Below are 16,664 nucleotides of genomic sequence, written 5' to 3'. Positions count from 1 at the left end.
GTCCTCATGAGCCGATCCTCATGAGACAGTCTGATGAGACGGTCCTCCTCACAAACGGTCTTCACGAGATGGTCCTCACGAGATGGTCCCGATGAGACGGCCTGATGAGACAGTCCTCCCAGGGGAGTCCTCATGACACAATACAGTATTCCATCAGGTCCCCACCAGAACTGAGCTGCCTCTTCGGTCGGGTGTCAGCTCACCACACCCTGCCTTAATGCCGCGGTCGTCATCCGCTGGTTCCTGAAGCACTGTGTCATGATGCACGCTTGTCTTCAAGAGTGAACAATGTTCATTCTATCAAGTCAGTGTTTGGAACTGATCATCTGCTTCACTCGCACGCGCATATTACGGCGAAAGATTTTCTTTCGGAAAGTCGTTTTCCTCCGCCCCTCCCCCTCCGCGGCTTGACCTATGTTACTGTGATTCATCTCCTGTAAACGTCTGTTACTGAAGCTTTTCAGCGGGAGCGAAAAGGTTCCTCTTTTGAAACTAGACTATATGGCGCGCGACTATGAGTCACCTTTGAAATTCCCTCCTACACCAGATCTTTGACCTCGCCCCCCTCCGACCCTTTCCCCCTTTTCCTTGGTCTAAACAGGTTTTGCGGACAACCTTGCTTTGCTCATTTCCGACGTCCTTTTGTATCCTGCGCTCATTACGTCCGACAGGCTTTGGAGGAATGATGTCAGTTGACCAGAAAACCTTTCTGCTTTTGAAAAGCCTACTTAACATACAAATTTCATGTTCATGAAAGCAATCGTGATTAGATTGAACGCATCTCTGCAAGCGATGTAAATGGTGTCGTGACCTGCATTGTCAAGCAAATCAAGGTTTCTCAAGCTTTTTGGCCCGTGACCCCATTTTCAACAGCAATTAGAAAGTGTCACTAATGTTCTTCATTTATTTATTTATTTGTTTGTTTTGAAAATAAGAACCCACTGTTTCCTGTGGATCCGAGCATCACATCGGCCACTTTTAGGATATCATCGAGCACGGAGGGCGCTCTAAATAGATTTTATAGAAATAATGGTACATTTCAAACCTTTTTATCTACATTTTATATAAAAATTATTTATCAATCAAACATCACTTGATCGCTCTCAGAGTTCTCCCACGACCTCTATGTGCATATCAGGTGACCCCACGCGGGGGGCGTGACCCCTAGGTTTAGAATCCCTGCCTTAACTCTCTTAGCCATGTTGGACTATTTCCCTCGTTCAGTGCATACACACATTCTTTCTTTTTACTGCCTATTCACCTCTTTAGTGGTCATTTTTTAGCTCACTTCTAGCTTCATCATTTTCCTGTGTCCCCATCAGCTGCTTGCAAGGATCACCGCCGGGCGCTGGAAGTGTCCCAGCACTCGGAGGAAATGGGGCTGATTTTGGGGGTGTGCGCCGGCGGCCTGGTGGTCCTCATCCTTCTCCTGGGAGCCGTCATCATCATTATTAAGAAAGGGTGAGTGTCTCCCAGTACCTCCTGGAAAGACGGTCCTGTTTTCGAAAGTCAGAGAGCAGAGTTGTTCCAGTAATGTGCGCGTCGGCGAACCATACAAGCATCTCCCCGCTCTCCCTTTGGTTTCTCCACTCCGTCACTTCTTACATGTGCTGGGTGTGGCTGTGTGGAGGATTGTTTACCTGGAGGAGCTACCCCTCTTCATTTTCTCTGCTGACACCACTCTCATCCTCGGAGCCATCTGAGTGTGAAGCATTTAATTACCAGCGGATACAACTTAATTAGCCCCTTAATTACGTGCACAATCAACGGGCTGACCCTTAAACAAGACGCTAATTAGGAGGGAAAAGGTGTACTTTTGCAGATTATTAGCCGGTGATCCCAGAGGTCCAGGTAATCTACCCGGCCAAAACTACGACGTTTGATTCCCCTGGAACTCTCCAGCCTGAAGGAGGGGGCTCGGGTAAAATCTCAACCCGAATAGTACAAATATGATATTTTGAAATTCCAAAGTGAGAAATTAGTTTGGGTAGCGGGTAATCACTATATTAAATGGCTGACACAGACACAGCATAACGCTGAATTATGTTGATTTGGACATTTGCACTAGTCTACGTATTAGTCCAGATTGCTCCCCTAAGCCATCGTGAAGTTAACTGATAGAGGATGAATTGCTTGATTTGCCGTGGCTTAAGGATGCATGGTCAACTCATTAACACGTAACGCTGATACATATTCAATTAAGGTATATACAGTATATATAAAGAGTATATATGCACATACATACACATACACATACATGTGTGTGTGTTAAGGTTGCTGCGGTTGTTGCTACTGGTGTTAGACGGTGTTACGCGGTGTTACATACTGATTATATTACTCGCCCACTTACCAAACCGTAGTTTTTTTTTTATATATATATATTTTTTAGCGAAATAAAACCCATTCAGTTCAGAGTCGGACAAAACCGCTGCAAAACCGAAAGTGAAAGCGGCTGCTCCCCGCGCGTCACAGCAGAGTCGCATTTCACTGACCACGGGGAGGAGAGGAGGCTCCAGACCGTAGATCGGGTCCAGATCGGGACCTGTCTCCCCCTGTCGTAAAATGTCCGGTGTCACCGGTAACACCGGTGTCGTCATGAGTTTATCAACCGGTGGGAACGGTTCCTCACCGTGGCATCCCTGGTGTGTGTCGACCTGTGCGACTGAGCTCAGGATGTGGGTTTTTTTTCCATCTTCACGATGCTGGATGCACCCCCCGCTCTCAGCCGGCATCGCTCGCATCTTACATCTCTTCTTCCTCTTGATTTCCCTTTTTCCTTTTTTTTTCTGCTCTTCCCGCACACTCTCCAGAAGGGACTTCTACTCTTACTCTTACTATCCGTAAGTTATTCCACACCTTTTTCGTTCCCATCGTCCTGTGATCCATCACGATGCGTCATATGCTTGTGCTCTGGCTCCCCACCGTGAGTCGCAAGAGGAAAAATGATACAACTATTCTCTGCACAATTCGTCTCCCCTCATCCCTCTATCCCTCTATCGCTCTATCCCTCTATCCCTCTATCTCTCTATCTATCTATCCCTCTATCCCTCTATTGCTCTATCGCTCTATCCCTCTATCGCTCTATCCCTCTATTGCTCTATCCCTCTATCGCTCTCTCCCTCTATCCGTCTATCTCTCTATCCCTCTATTGCTCTGTCCCTCTATCCCTCTATCACTCTATCCATCTATCCCTCTATCTCTCTATCCCTCTATCCCTCTGTCTCTCCATCCTCTATCTCTCTATCCCTCTATCTCCCTGTCCTTCTATCCCTCTATCTCTCTATCTCCCTGTCCTTCTATCTCTCTATCCCTCTATCTCTCCATCCCTCTATCTCTCTATCTCCCTATTCCTCTATCCCTCTATCTCCCTATTACTCTATCCCTCTATCTCCATATTCCTCTATCCCTCTATCTCGCTATCCCTCTATCTCTCTATCTCGCTATCGCTCTACCTCTACTTCACTCTATCTATCTATCTATCTATCGATCTATCGATCTATCGATCTATCTATCTATCTATCTATCTATCTATCTATCTATCTATCTATCTATCTATCTATCTATCTATCTATCTATCTATCTATCTATCTATCTATCTATCTATCTATCTATCCTTCATCTATCTCTCTCTCACTCTCTCTCTCTCCCTCTCTCTATCTATCTCTCTCTCCCATTTCTTTCTTCACCTCTTTTAAATAGGAAACCGGTGAAGATCAACAAGACACCCATCACGTACCGCCAGGAGAAGAGCCACATGGGCTCCATGGAGAGGAGCTTCACCGACCAGAGCACCTTGCAGGAGGACGAGCGCATGGCCCTCTCCTTCATGGACACCCACGCCTGCGGGGCACGCAGTATGTCCACACACACACACACACACACACACACACACACAGCAATAAAATGTCAAGTCGGCACACTGAGCATTGTGCCTGTCTTGTTTACCATCACACCGTCCCTGTGACAAATCCACCAGGACTGTCCAACAACCATGTAAACAAAATACTATTTTTTTCTTTCTTTCTTTTTTTTTTCTTTCTTTCTTTCTTTCTTTCTTTCTTTCTTTCTTTCCGCACTACTAAATAATGTAGAGCTTGTGGCTCCAGATCGAAGATTTTTCGATTTATGATGTGATTAATTCATAAAGCATTATCAAATGTTTGCATGACACTCAAGTCAAGTACTCTTTTTGAGTAATGATAGGATTGTACGAAACAACACATTGATTCTGTATTAACATGTAATGATTTAGTAATAACATAGAAATAACTTATACCTACTCATGTAATGTTATCCATGCCTGTATTACTGTATTAATATACATTCAATGAATATCCATTGCATTATCGCAATTTGTGTTTTTTATATATTTTTTTGTATATTTGCTAATTAAAAAATATGTATATTTGGCAATTCTTAGCAATGCACCAATTGTCACCACGACAATTTCCTTGTATATGTAAACCTACCTGGCCGAATAAACAGATTGTGATTCTGGGGCTGAAATCGGATCAGTCTCAAACTCTTTATGTTCCTCAAACGAGTCTCTCTCTCGCTCTCTCTCTCTCTGTCTGTCTCTCTCTCTCTATCTCTCTCTCTCTCTCTCTCTCTCTCTCTCTGTCTGTCTCTCTCTCTCTCTCTCTCTCTGTCTGTCTCTCTCTCTCTCTCTCTCTCTCTCTGCGTTTGCTCCAGGCGAGGCTCGCAGCTCTGTGAACGAGTCCAGCAGCCTACTGGGAGGCTCCCCCAGGCACCAGTGTGGACGTAAGGGTTCTCCGTACCACACGGGGCAGCTCCACCCGGCGGTGCGAGTGGCGGACCTCCTGCAGCACATCAACCAGATGAAGACGGCCGAGGGCTACGGCTTCAAACAGGAGTACGAGGTGAGCGGGGCCTACGTTCAGCTACCATATCGAAATAAACGATTGATGGATGGAGCTTTGATGCCGGTGCATATGTGTTAAGGCGGAGAAGGGGGGGGGCTGTTAAGAACACCTCTAACTTCAACTTAACTCACTACTTGACGATCCACAAAAGAAAATAATCTGTATGAGCTTTAGTATCTCGATACATTTTTAATCTTTGTGCTCGACACACTCAGGGAAAACTCCTTTCAAGCCTCGCAGTTACTCGTGGCTTGTTGTGTTTGTGCCAAATGGCTGCTACATGAGTGTTTGTAGAGTTCAACACATTTCAGCATCTTTGAAAACAGCATCTATCGCCGCATGCCCAAGTCGAGCGGAAAAAAATGAAACTACTAAGTTGACAACAAATCTAGGGCTGACCCCAAACTGTTCAACTCACCCTGGAGCAGTTCACAGCGGAGCGGTCTTTCATGCAAGATGAACTTTTGTTCTCATTCAGCTAGGCTTTGTGGGGCACACAGCATCGGTTTAAGAGATAAACATTTCTCCTATAATTGGTGCTCGCCGACCAGTCCATCCAAGTTTTACCAGCGACAAGTCCAAATCCATGTAAGATGATGATTATGACTATGATGATGATGATGATGATTATTATTATTATTATTATTATTATTGTTTCCAAAGGGAGCTGCATTCTCCCATGCACCCACTCTTCCCCGCCTTATTTATGTTTTCAATATAAAATATAACAAGCTTTTCTCTTTTACGGTATTTGAAGGATGAAAAGAATGTTGTGAAAAACAATTTAAAAAATAAAGTTTATCAATAATATATATATATAAATATTTTCTCTCCATACTGTTTCGTAATACCAAAATATCCCAGCTGGGGATCCATAAAATACTATCTTATCTTATCTAAATTACCCAATATTCTTAGCCTGGGAACCAGATGAGCTGTTTTTTTTTTTTGTGTTTGTTTCTGTAGCTGATGTTTCATTTGTTCTGCAGAGTCGGGCCAATCACAACAGTTTATGTAAGGGGCGGCCTTAATACGACGGCGATGCAGAGGAGAGCAATTGAGGTATTTTCGTAAACAACCAAGATGGCTGCAGCTGATGTGGAACGCTATGTTGAGTCCGTTATCGCCACAGTATTACACAAACTAGACGGTATATTTTCTCTCAAAAAAAATTATTGATAAGATGTGTTTACCGTACTTCTGACAGGATTTCTGCAGAAGTTTAATTATCACTCACTCAGCACTACATCACCAGTTTGTCGCTCTGATAAGTTGTAGGTCTATCCTATGCGCTGATTGGTTGTCAGTCTATCCAATGCTCTGATTGGTTGTAGGTCTATCCGATGCTCTGATTGGTTGTAGGTCTATCCAATGCTCTGATTGGTTGTAGGTCTATCCAATGCTCTGATTGGTTGTAGGTCTATCCAATGCTCTGATTGATTGTCTATCTAATTGCATCCAGAGACATTTTGGTCTGCGCCCGTTGGTAACGCCCCTTGGAAATCGAAAAAGAACTGAGAGATTCCAGACTAATACACATTTGCAAATTAGTCTGGCGATGCCAGGCTAAAAAAATCCAATAATTAAAACAAATTTAAACCATTAAACTAATATTCCCTGAGTATAATTATGCCGTGACATCCCTATGCTTGTCAGAGACGCATTTGGCCACAGTCGCAAATTACCAAACTAAATATAGTATAAAGAAAGTGAATGATTTGCATGCGGTGTTTGTACGTTCGCTGACTCAGAACGGATGTGAACCCTCAAGCAGGTAGTCGAGCGCCTAAGATCAGCCTAATGCGAAGGGCAGCACGAAACAGAGGGAAGTGGACTGGTGTTTAACCTGAGGGACTTACAAAGGAAAGTTGCCGGTGGCATAAACCAGGTGAAGGGAACGGAGTGACCGCAAAGCAAAAAGGGAGTGGGCGGACATGGAGGTTTGTGATTTGGCATGAGAAAATGACCAGATAAAAGTGAAGCATGAAAACAAATATAAATACTGGGAGATCAGGGAGGATTCATAACAGAACTGACCTGCACACAGAGAGATGTTGAGAAACAGAGCGATGTGTTGCTTAGTAACATCTGAAGTATCACTTGGCTGAGGAAACATGGTTAAGTGATACAAATGTATATATACATGTATATGCTGATTACCTCTGGCAGATACTGGTTGTGTTATACAGTTACTAAAAAACACTACTGAAAAATCCAGCATTAGCTGGTAGCTGGTAACCAGCTTGACCAGCTTGAACTGGTAACCAGCTTGACCAGCTTGAACTGGTAGCTGGTAACCAGCTTGACCAGCTTGAACTGGTAGCCAGCTTGACCAGCTTGAACTGGTAACCATCTTGACCAGCTTGAACTGGTAACCAGCTTGACCAGCTTGAACTGGTAACCAGCATGGCCAGCTTGAACTGTTAACCAGATTGACCAGCTTGAACTGGTAACCAGCTTAACCAGCTTGAACTGGTATCCAGCTTGACCAGCTTGAACTGGTAACCAGCATGACCAGCATGAACTGTTTACCAGCTTGACCAGCTTGAACTGGTAACCATCTTGACCAGCTTGAACTGGTAACCATCTTGACCAGCTTGAACTGTTAACCAGCTTGACCAGCTTGAACTGGTAACCAGATTAACCCGCTTGAACTGGTAACCAGCTTGACCAGCTTGAACTGGTAACCAGCATGACCAGCTTGAACTGTTAACCAGCTTGACCAGCTTGAACTGGTAACCAGCTTAACCAGCTTGAACTGGTATCCAGCTTGACCAGCTTGAACTGGTAACCAGCATGACCAGCTTGAACTGGTAACCAGCTTGACCAGCTTGAACTGGTAACCAGCTTGCTCAAGCTTGTTCAATCCAGCAAGACCAGCTGAGGTTTGTAGCTGGTTCTAGCTGGATATTTCAGCAGGGAAGAAGTTGCGTTATACAGTTAAGTAGTTGTGATATACAGTTAAGTATTTGTGATATACACTTAAGTAGTTGTGATATACAGTTAAGCAATTGTGATATACAGTTAAGTAGTTGTGATGTACAGATAAGTAGTTGTGATATACAGTTAAGCAGTTGTCATATACAGTTAAGTAGTTGTGATATACAGATAAGTAGTTGTGATATACAGTTAAGTAGTTGTGATATACAGTTAAGTAGTTGTGATATACAGATAAGTAGTTGTGATATACAGTTAAGCAGTTGTGATATACAGATAAGTAGTTGTGATATACAGTTAAGTAGTTGTGATATACAGTTAAGTAATTGTGATATACAGATAAGTAGTATTGATATACAGTTAAGCAGTTGTATTATACAGTTAAGTAGTTTTGATATAAGTTAAGTAGTATTGATATACATTTAAGCAGTTGTGATATACAGTATTATTTAGTAGTTGCCTTAAACAGTTCAGTAGTTGTGTTATACAGTTAAACAGTTGTGATATAAGTTAAGCAGTTGTGATAAAAGTTAAGTAGTTGTGATATAAGTGAAGTAGTAGTGATGTAAGTGAAGTAGTAGTGATATACAGTTCAATAGTTGTGTTGTACAGTTGTAGTAACAGTCAATCTTAGATTCTTTGAGGCGTATTTCAAAATCCTTCACATCAAGTCAGTTTTGAAAAACAAATAGCGTGAAACAATTCACCGGAGCGGCCATATTGGAAGAGCCATATCGGTTCCCATTGACATCATCAACGTGCCTTCGTCACCACAGGCGGAAGTGTCAAGAATGTCATGAAGTGTCAAAAATGTCAAAGATGACTGAATGTAATGATGCCAGGCGTCACGGAGGGAATCTCAGCCTGTGGTTCCCTCCAGTGACTTCCGCGCTGCCCACGGTATCTGGGCGTGGCGGAGTGTTTGAGAGAGGCCTGAGTGGGCAGCGAGCACAGATGAAAGGCTATGGAGGAGGAGGAGGAGGAGGAGGAAAAGGGAATCATCGGGCGAATGCACCCCGCGTTGATTCCCCGTGACCTTAAAATGACTGGCTTCCCTCTCTCTGGCAATTTCGGTATTTATCCTTCTCTTTGGAACGATGCACGGGCGAGAGCAGAATTGCTGCCAAAATGTGGACTTCAAAATTAAACACTAGACTTTGACGTGCGGAACAATTCTTGTCTGGTATGTGTTGTTTGTGGCGCCCCGTCGGTAAAAGGGCAGAATTATAGAATTCGATCAAACGTGCAAATAGCTCCCGGGAGTCCCGGACGCGGCAGACATTGTCCCCAAACTGCTAAAAGCACAAGTGGAAAAGTAATTTAGATCAATTTGCTTGGCAGGCCCCTGCTTGGTTGGCTTCTCTGGACAATTATACACTGTTGATGAGTCGTACTGAGTTATAAGAGGAGAGAAGTTTCACTCGGGAGATCTTTCGACGTCCCACTTTCCGCGTTTTTTTTAACGGCCGCCCTCCCACAGGTTTGTGATTCACGGCGCCTTCTGAGGGCTCCTCTCCCCGGAGGCGACGGAATCCTCCGGCCAAGATCAAACGCAGGGAGCGATCCGTCACAGTCATCCGTGGCCTTTTGACACAAATGAAAAAGCGAAAACATCTTATTTCATTGGTTCACGGGTTTCCCCCTCTGGAACTCTGCTTGTAGACTCATTAAACTGTCCCTCACGGGCAAAACCACAATCCACTCGCAAAATCAATACAATGCGCTGTTTTGTCTTTGGGTTTTTTTTTTGTTTTTTTGCGTTGAAGTTTGTGTGTGTGTGTGTGTGTGTGTGTGTGTGTGTGTGTGTGTGTGTGTGTGTGTGTGTGTGTGTGTGTGTGTGTGTGTGTGTGTGTGTGTGTGTGGGCGTGTGCGTGTGTATGTGTGTGTGTGTGTGTGTGTTTTTTTACATTGTCTCTATTCCGTACCCAGGGAAAATGATAAGCGGCATCATACGAGTGCCTCCGTGGCGGGTCTAGTCTTTTTTTGCTTTTGTTATTTCCCTGAAGAAAACAGGTGTAGTGGAAGGGCATTGATCAGGCTTTAGTGATGAGTTGTAAAGGGACTGCTGTGTGCGGCAGCTGCCGCCGGCAGGCTCGGCCGTCGATAGTTAAAATCCCAGCGCGGACGTGTACGAGTAGCACGGAGAAGCTTTACAGGAGGACTCATCCCTGTCTACTGTTATATTTTATTATGTTATATCGGCCCACGCCTTCAGGGGGGGGGGGGGGGCCTGAGGAGATGGTGACGGATTCATTGAGGCGGCCGGAACAGTCTGCTGAGTGACATAACAAGAAAAACAACACGTTAAGGGTTTTTTTCCCCACTGGACAAATGTATGGAATTGAAGCGATTTAATAGTGCTAATCCAGCATTATGGATCAGCACGGGATTGTTATTGTAGGATATGAATGTTAATACTCTCTGTACCTCCTGAGTGTGGGTTGGACTCCTTCCTTCGCCGAGTGGTCGTCTCAATTTCCTCCCGGCTTATTCATTACTCATACTATTCGACTTTTACCCCTCGCCCCTCACTTCCTTTCATCTCTTCTTCTGCTTTTCCACTTCTAAGCGGCGAAAAGGAAGATGCCACGAAGGTCTAGAATCTGAAAAACGGCAGGGAGGGAGACGGGGAGTGGGCCGGGGAGCCAGAGAGAAGTACAATGGCAGCGATGGGGGCGGAGGCAGAGAGAGCGAGAGAGAGTGGGAGAGAGAGGCAGGGGAAAATAGGTATCCATAGAGAGAAAAAGAGAGAGACAGAGCGTGGAGCTAGAAGAGTGAAGAAATGAAGAGGAGGGTGTAATCCGAGGCAGGATTTAGCTGGTTCCTGGCACTCTGCGGGGAGAGCTGCGTTGTAATCCTCTACTCAGCATGCAGACTTGGGCAGTGTTTCGCCAAATTCCCCTAGTGGCTGAAATACCACAGGGGGTATGGTGTGTGTGTGTGTCTGTGTGTGTGTGTGTGTGTGTGTGTGTGTGTGTGTGTGTGTGTGTGTGTGTGTGTGTGTGTGTGTGTGTGTGTGTGTGTGTGTGTGTGTGTGTGTGTGGAACATCCATTGCTGGATCTGGTCCCTTCCATCTTAAATCCTTTGTTAAATATTTACAATGCAGCACAACTACAAACCGAATTGACCGAATTGTATTAATTATTTAATTAATAATTTGTTTGTTTATTTAAAATGTTTTTTTCTATTATTATTATTATCATCATCATCACTATATTATTATGACTATTTCATTATTATTACTCTATAATTATTCAAATCTCACTTTTCAGGTGCACGTGGTGGTCTCGTTATTACTTCAGTTCCCACACTCGGTAATCCCTGATTACTGAAACAGGCTGGCGTTCTTTATCTGCAGTGTTCATCGCACTGCTGCATTGTTTGATGACTTATCAAGCTTAAAGTGCATAATCAACTCCTTATCGCAAGACGCCGGCGGCGGCGGCGCTCAGGAAACAATACTCCCCGTCTCGCATCCGACGAAAGGGCGGAAGGGAAGGGAGAGGGGGTCTCGAAGCCACGTTAAGTACCTGTGAGTCGTCAGCTCATCAAGGGCCCCTTTTGTCGTTGCAGAGCTTCTTCGACGGCTGGGACTGCACCAAGAAGAAGGAGAAGACCAAGGGGAGGCACGACACCCTGATGGGATGTACGTTGCCACCGCTCTGGCTGTTTTGTTCTCCGCAAGGCGCGGAAAAACGCCTCTGGAAAGGGTGCCCGCGGAAGCTCCCCCTAATCGTTTCATGACGTTTTCTCATCCCTCAGACGATCGCCACCGAGTCAAGCTCCACCCTCTTTTGGGAGACCCCAACTCCGACTACATCAACGCCAACTACATTGACGTGAGTGTGAACACACGAGCGTGGGTTTGAAAACACATGCACATGTATATGGCCAGTCTGTCTGTTGTCCACGCTCTGCGGGAGCCATCTTCATGTCCACCGGGGGTAGACGTACGAACCACTCCATCCCAAAATCTAACCCTCCCCCCACGACCCACCTACTTCCCAGAATCCCTCATCCCACCTAACTCTGCTATATCAAATTTTAATAACGCCGAACGCAGTAAACACATTTAATACCACCCACCGTACAGGAGATAAACCCCTTTTCTGTGAGACGCTGCGAAATCCCCTGAATTAAATTTAAAAAAATTGTTGATTTTGTGTGATTGATGTTATTCAATCTCCGGATTGGACAGGACGGGGGACGTTTGACTGGTTTTTCTTTCACCGCTCACCACAATTCCAATCTTCTCCAACATCCCCCCACATATGTGTGTGTATTATTGTGTGTTGCTCGTGTGTTTCGAGAAAAAAAAAAAAAACCCTGTATTACTTATATCTCGTTCATATTTACTGGTTTACTCTGAGAGGGGAAAAGCAAAGCCAAAGAAAAAGAAATAGCTTTTAAGTCCAACCCCAGGCAGCGCAATAAATCACAACATTTGGGGTTTCTAGCTCTTGAAATCCAGCGAAAACGTAAAAATGAAATTGTTTTTATTTATTTTTTTTAAATTGTAATACTTCTTTTTATTTTTGTATTTCTTTTATTTATTTTTTGTTATTCTCTTGTGTATCGTAAAATCAACTGTTGATTGGTGGATGGATTTTTTTTTTATTTTTGGCTTTTTCAAGCCGGCGTAGAGTGCGGGGTTTACAATTAGAGGCACAAACAGAGTCCAGCCCACCCAGCAGAATGATGCTTTCAGAGAACAAACCACAGTTGTGTCAAGATTCCTTGCTCATTCGAACGGTAATTATCTGATCCATCTGAAAAAAGATAATCACCAGCGCCCGGGCTTTGATTTTTGGTTGCGGTTGTTGTTTTTTGTCGTGTTTTTTTTTTTTTTTTTTTTTTTTTATCCACTGTATCATCAAAATGTCCGTGGCTCTAAAGCCCCTTTTTCCTCCCTTGTTTGTTCCCGCTGGACACGGTGGCTGATTGGGAGATGCTTTTAGGGCAGTTTATTAGCGCGAGAGGGAAACAAAAAAAAAAAAAAAAAAAAAAAAAAAAAAGAAAAGGAGGCGTGCTGTCATGACTAAAGCTTTATTGTCAAGGTCTCCATTAGTGTGTAGCGGGTGATGGGGAACACGGCTCTGTCTGTTGCCAACGTGCTGTCAGTGTCACTCATGTTGTCGAAGTGACAACTGATGAGGACGAACCCACTGCCGAATTATAAATATTGTGCCAAAGGGGGGAGCTTTCTTCTTTTTCTTTTTTCTTTATTTTTTTGACAACTTGTGATTATTTCACCAGAGGATAATGGGAAAAATGGAAAAATTTCCACTACAGTGGTACCTCGACTTACGACTGTAATTCGGTCCATAAGAACGTGTGTTGTAACAGTCGTATGGCGAAGCAATTTTTCCCCATATAAATTATGAAATCATGAAGTGTGGAAATAAACAAAATACACAGCACAAACACAGTTAATATGAACAAAAATATCGATAAGCCACGAACTACGTGCACACACGATGTAGGTCGCCCGCTGACTGACTGCTGACTGACTGCTGACTGGCCGCGGACGCGCCAACTGCAAATTTCCACGGTCGTATCTTGGAGCAGTCGGTCGCAAGTCGATACAAATTTTGGCGACTATTGCCACTCGTATCTTGGATTAGTCCTAAGTAGATGCGGTCGTATGTCGAGGTACCACTCTATCAGAAATATGTTTTTTTTTAAAGAGCTTTCAAAAAAAGAAATTATTTAAAAGTGATGAAGTGGAACGAGCCAGTGTTTTTGTGCCTTGAGACTCGTCTCCTGTCCTTTTTATTCAAGCTTTTACATGTGCGTGTATGGGATGGACAGCCTGCTAAGCCTCCAGTGTCTTTCACCTTCAGAGCAGACCAGGGTGGTTTTCGGACATAATCTGACACACACACACACACACACACACACACCCACACACACACACACACACACACACACACACACACACACACACACACACACACACACACACACACACACACACACACACACTTACATATACACTGTACATCCAGATATATACAAAACTGCACACACACACACACACTTACGCACACACACCTCTCATCCCATGTGTCTGTAGCCCTTGCGCCCTAGTTGCCATAAGCTTCTCTCATTAACTAGCATATATCTCTTCTTTTTCTACTCCCTTTCCCACTTCTTCTCGACTTTGGACCCTGTAGATTCGGATTAACAGGGAAGTAAGTACATGAGTGCTCTTTCGCTCTCCTTCGCCTTCCATTGCTCTCTTTTTTCCTTCCACTGCTCCTTCCTCCGCAGCTCCGCCCCCCCCCCACACCCACCCCCGCCCCCGCCCCCGCCCCCTTGTTTGCGATCCACTTTCTCTCTCTCTCTCTCTCTCTCTCTCTCGTGCTCTCTCTCGGCCCCCGTCCTCACGCAGCGCCACGCGGGCGGTCAGCGCGCCGCCGGATGCCGCGGCCCCTTTCCGCCCCGTCACCCGAGCGCGCCAAGGGACGGGGGGTCCGGTCGTTGGCGCTCGCGAGGGGGGCCGGGGCGCCGGAGGTTGCAGTTGCCATGGTGACGGTGTTAAGCGGAGGATAGTTTGCCGTGTGTTTATGCTGATAGCGTGAGCCGGCGGGGGCCGGAGGGAGCGTGGATAGCCGGGGCCTCGCAGAGCCGGGGCACATCCATCTCCATTTTAAACATGTCCCTTTTTATCTGACTGGGTGTAATTCAGTTTAGGCGATCCATCATCAACTCCGACAGGCTCAACATTTTAAGAAGATGTCCTCTGCGGAGAGAGGGGGAGAGGGGGAGAGGGGAAAAAAAATTCCAATTCGCTATTGACGCGGACAGCCCCATCGTGGAGTTGATGAGAGTTGAGCTGAGCTGATTTATTTCGGGGGCCTGACTGTGCACGCCGGCCTGCATTTTTTTCGAAAGAGTCGCACCGACGCTGCATCTGATGCCGGTTAACAACGGTTAACACGTTAGGTAATGACGGACAGAGCGGGGCGTGGCGGTAAGGCCTGGCAGGCTCGTCCTCGTTCCCTGCCCTCCCGCTCATGAACTACCCGCAGATGTTTGTGTCATATCCTTTTGCCATCCCAACAAGACCTCATCGTGCACGTGCCATTTTGTTTGGAAGCCTGTCCATTTTGTCCCGTGTTTATGTCCGACGTCTGTTGGTGCCATTTCACGGAACATGACACAGCCCTCCCCACTTTTCTTTTTTTTTTTTTTTTTTAAGATTGTGTATCAGTCCAGGAAGTAGGTAAAAATATAAAAATAATAATAATAATAAAATTGCTTGTGGAATGAGAAATTGTGACTATAATCAGTCTCTCGGACACAATTCATATTGTAAAAATTAAAATTGATCAGTTTTCGTTCGCAAACTGAAGCCCTGTGAGAAAAGCCAGTTAATTTGATGAATAAATTGGGTTTCCAGTCCCATTTTCATTATTCTCGCTCCAGTATTTTTTGGCCATAAACGAGGCCGGAGTGTCAGACTTTTAAGCAGACATGAAAAGAATCAGAAAAATCAATGCTGTGGGAATGACTTTTTTTTTTTGTACTTTGTTATTTGTTTCTTTATTTCTTTATTTTTTTCCAGGCGTCACGTCGCTTCGTTTGGCTTTTGAGTTTATCTCGCCTCAGTTGATCTCGGCCGAGCTTATCTCGGCTGCGCTTTGTCCAAGACGCTCCGGCCCTCAGGGGCGTCTGAGGGGTGGAGAAAAAAAAAAACGGGGACCCTCTGAGCTAGACGTAGACTCAGATTGCGTGTGGGGGTCCGTCGGTGGGGGAGCGAGGGACGTAGGGAAGGAGGCGAGTCGGGAGCTGAGAGGGCCACTCCCCTTCCAGCTGTGCCCGAGGCGCAGATTGCTTACTCAGCATGTCATCTCTCTTTTCTCTTCCAGGGCTACCATCGATCCAACCACTTCATCGCCACTCAGGGTGAGTCTCCCAACAAGTGTGTGTGTGTGTGTGTGTGTGTGTGTGTGTGTGTGTGTGTGTGTGTGCGTGCGCGTGTTTGCCTCTGTCGGGCCCCTTCTCTTTTTGTCGCCGTGTAATAAATGAAAGATGATCCTTCCGATGAGCTCCCCCCCGACCAAGAGCGATTGCATCCTGGATCCGGCGACCTGTCTTTTTTTTGGGGGGGGGGGCTAATTTTAAAAGGTGACGACACGTGTGACCACCGAGCCATGAAGACCTTCCGTGATTGATGTCGGTGAATTAATCATGAGGAGAGATTAATAATTGAATACATTAATTATAGCTTCTTTCTCTCTCTCTCTCTCTCTTTCTCTCTCGCTCTCTCTCTCTCTCGCTCTCTCTCTCTCTCGCTCGCTCGCTCGCTCTCCCAGCTCACCCTCTGTCACTCAAACACAAAGGCACTTTTGATAGACGGGCTTTTGTGTGTGTGTGTGTGTGTGTGTGTGTGTGTGTGTGTGTGTGTGTGTGCGTGCGTGCGTGCGTGAGCGTTTCCTCGCCTCCGTCTGCGTCTGCACATACAGTGTAGCGTATATTTCATCTTTCCCTAAAGCCCTAGGGGAGTGTGAATTCCCAGCTCCCATCACAACGTCACTCAAGGTCCCCTCGTCTGGCTCTCCCTCTCCTTCCACCGAGCTGCGGAGAGGAAGGCCTTCCTCCTCCATCTCCCCCTCTTCTTCCCTCTCTTTCTCCTCCTCCTCCTCCTCCTCCTCCCCCTCCACCTTCTCCTCCTCCTCCTCCATCTCCTCCTCCTCCTCCTCCTCCTCCTCCTCCTCCTCCTCCTCCTCGTTAGCGAGAAGAAAGTAGTTGTTTGTTTGTTTTCTTTTTTCTTTTTGGGGCTGCCGTTCCTCTGGGCTTTAGCTGTAGTTTTTTTGGAATCTTCGTCTTCGCCGTAG

At 45.5% G+C, this 16,664-nt stretch overlaps 1 protein-coding gene across 2 annotated transcripts in view; it reads left to right on the top strand.

Annotated features, from left to right (window-relative positions):
• Positions 1-16,664, top strand: part of ptprub (protein tyrosine phosphatase receptor type Ub) — a gene marked incomplete at its 5' end in the record, with an annotated part of 145,161 nt that overhangs the window by 110,910 nt on the left and 17,587 nt on the right. The window contains 7 exons of one of the 2 annotated variants that reach the window (XM_080004955.1): positions 1,323-1,461; positions 2,811-2,840; positions 3,700-3,854; positions 4,693-4,880; positions 11,395-11,467; positions 11,584-11,660; positions 15,696-15,732. In XM_080004955.1, coding sequence (XP_079861081.1) covers positions 1,323-1,461; positions 2,811-2,840; positions 3,700-3,854; positions 4,693-4,880; positions 11,395-11,467; positions 11,584-11,660; positions 15,696-15,732 — 699 coding nt within the window. The remainder of the gene's footprint in view (positions 1-1,322; positions 1,462-2,810; positions 2,841-3,699; positions 3,855-4,692; positions 4,881-11,394; positions 11,468-11,583; positions 11,661-15,695; positions 15,733-16,664) is intronic. The other variant, XM_080004954.1, reaches the window with a different exon arrangement.

This window comes from Zeus faber (assembly GCF_960531495.2).
Source record: "Zeus faber genome assembly, chromosome: 8".
In the NCBI taxonomy this organism is placed as follows: domain Eukaryota; kingdom Metazoa; phylum Chordata; class Actinopteri; order Zeiformes; family Zeidae; genus Zeus; species Zeus faber.
Note: the sequence above shows the minus strand (reverse complement) of the source record. Positions and strands in the feature narration are given on the sequence as shown.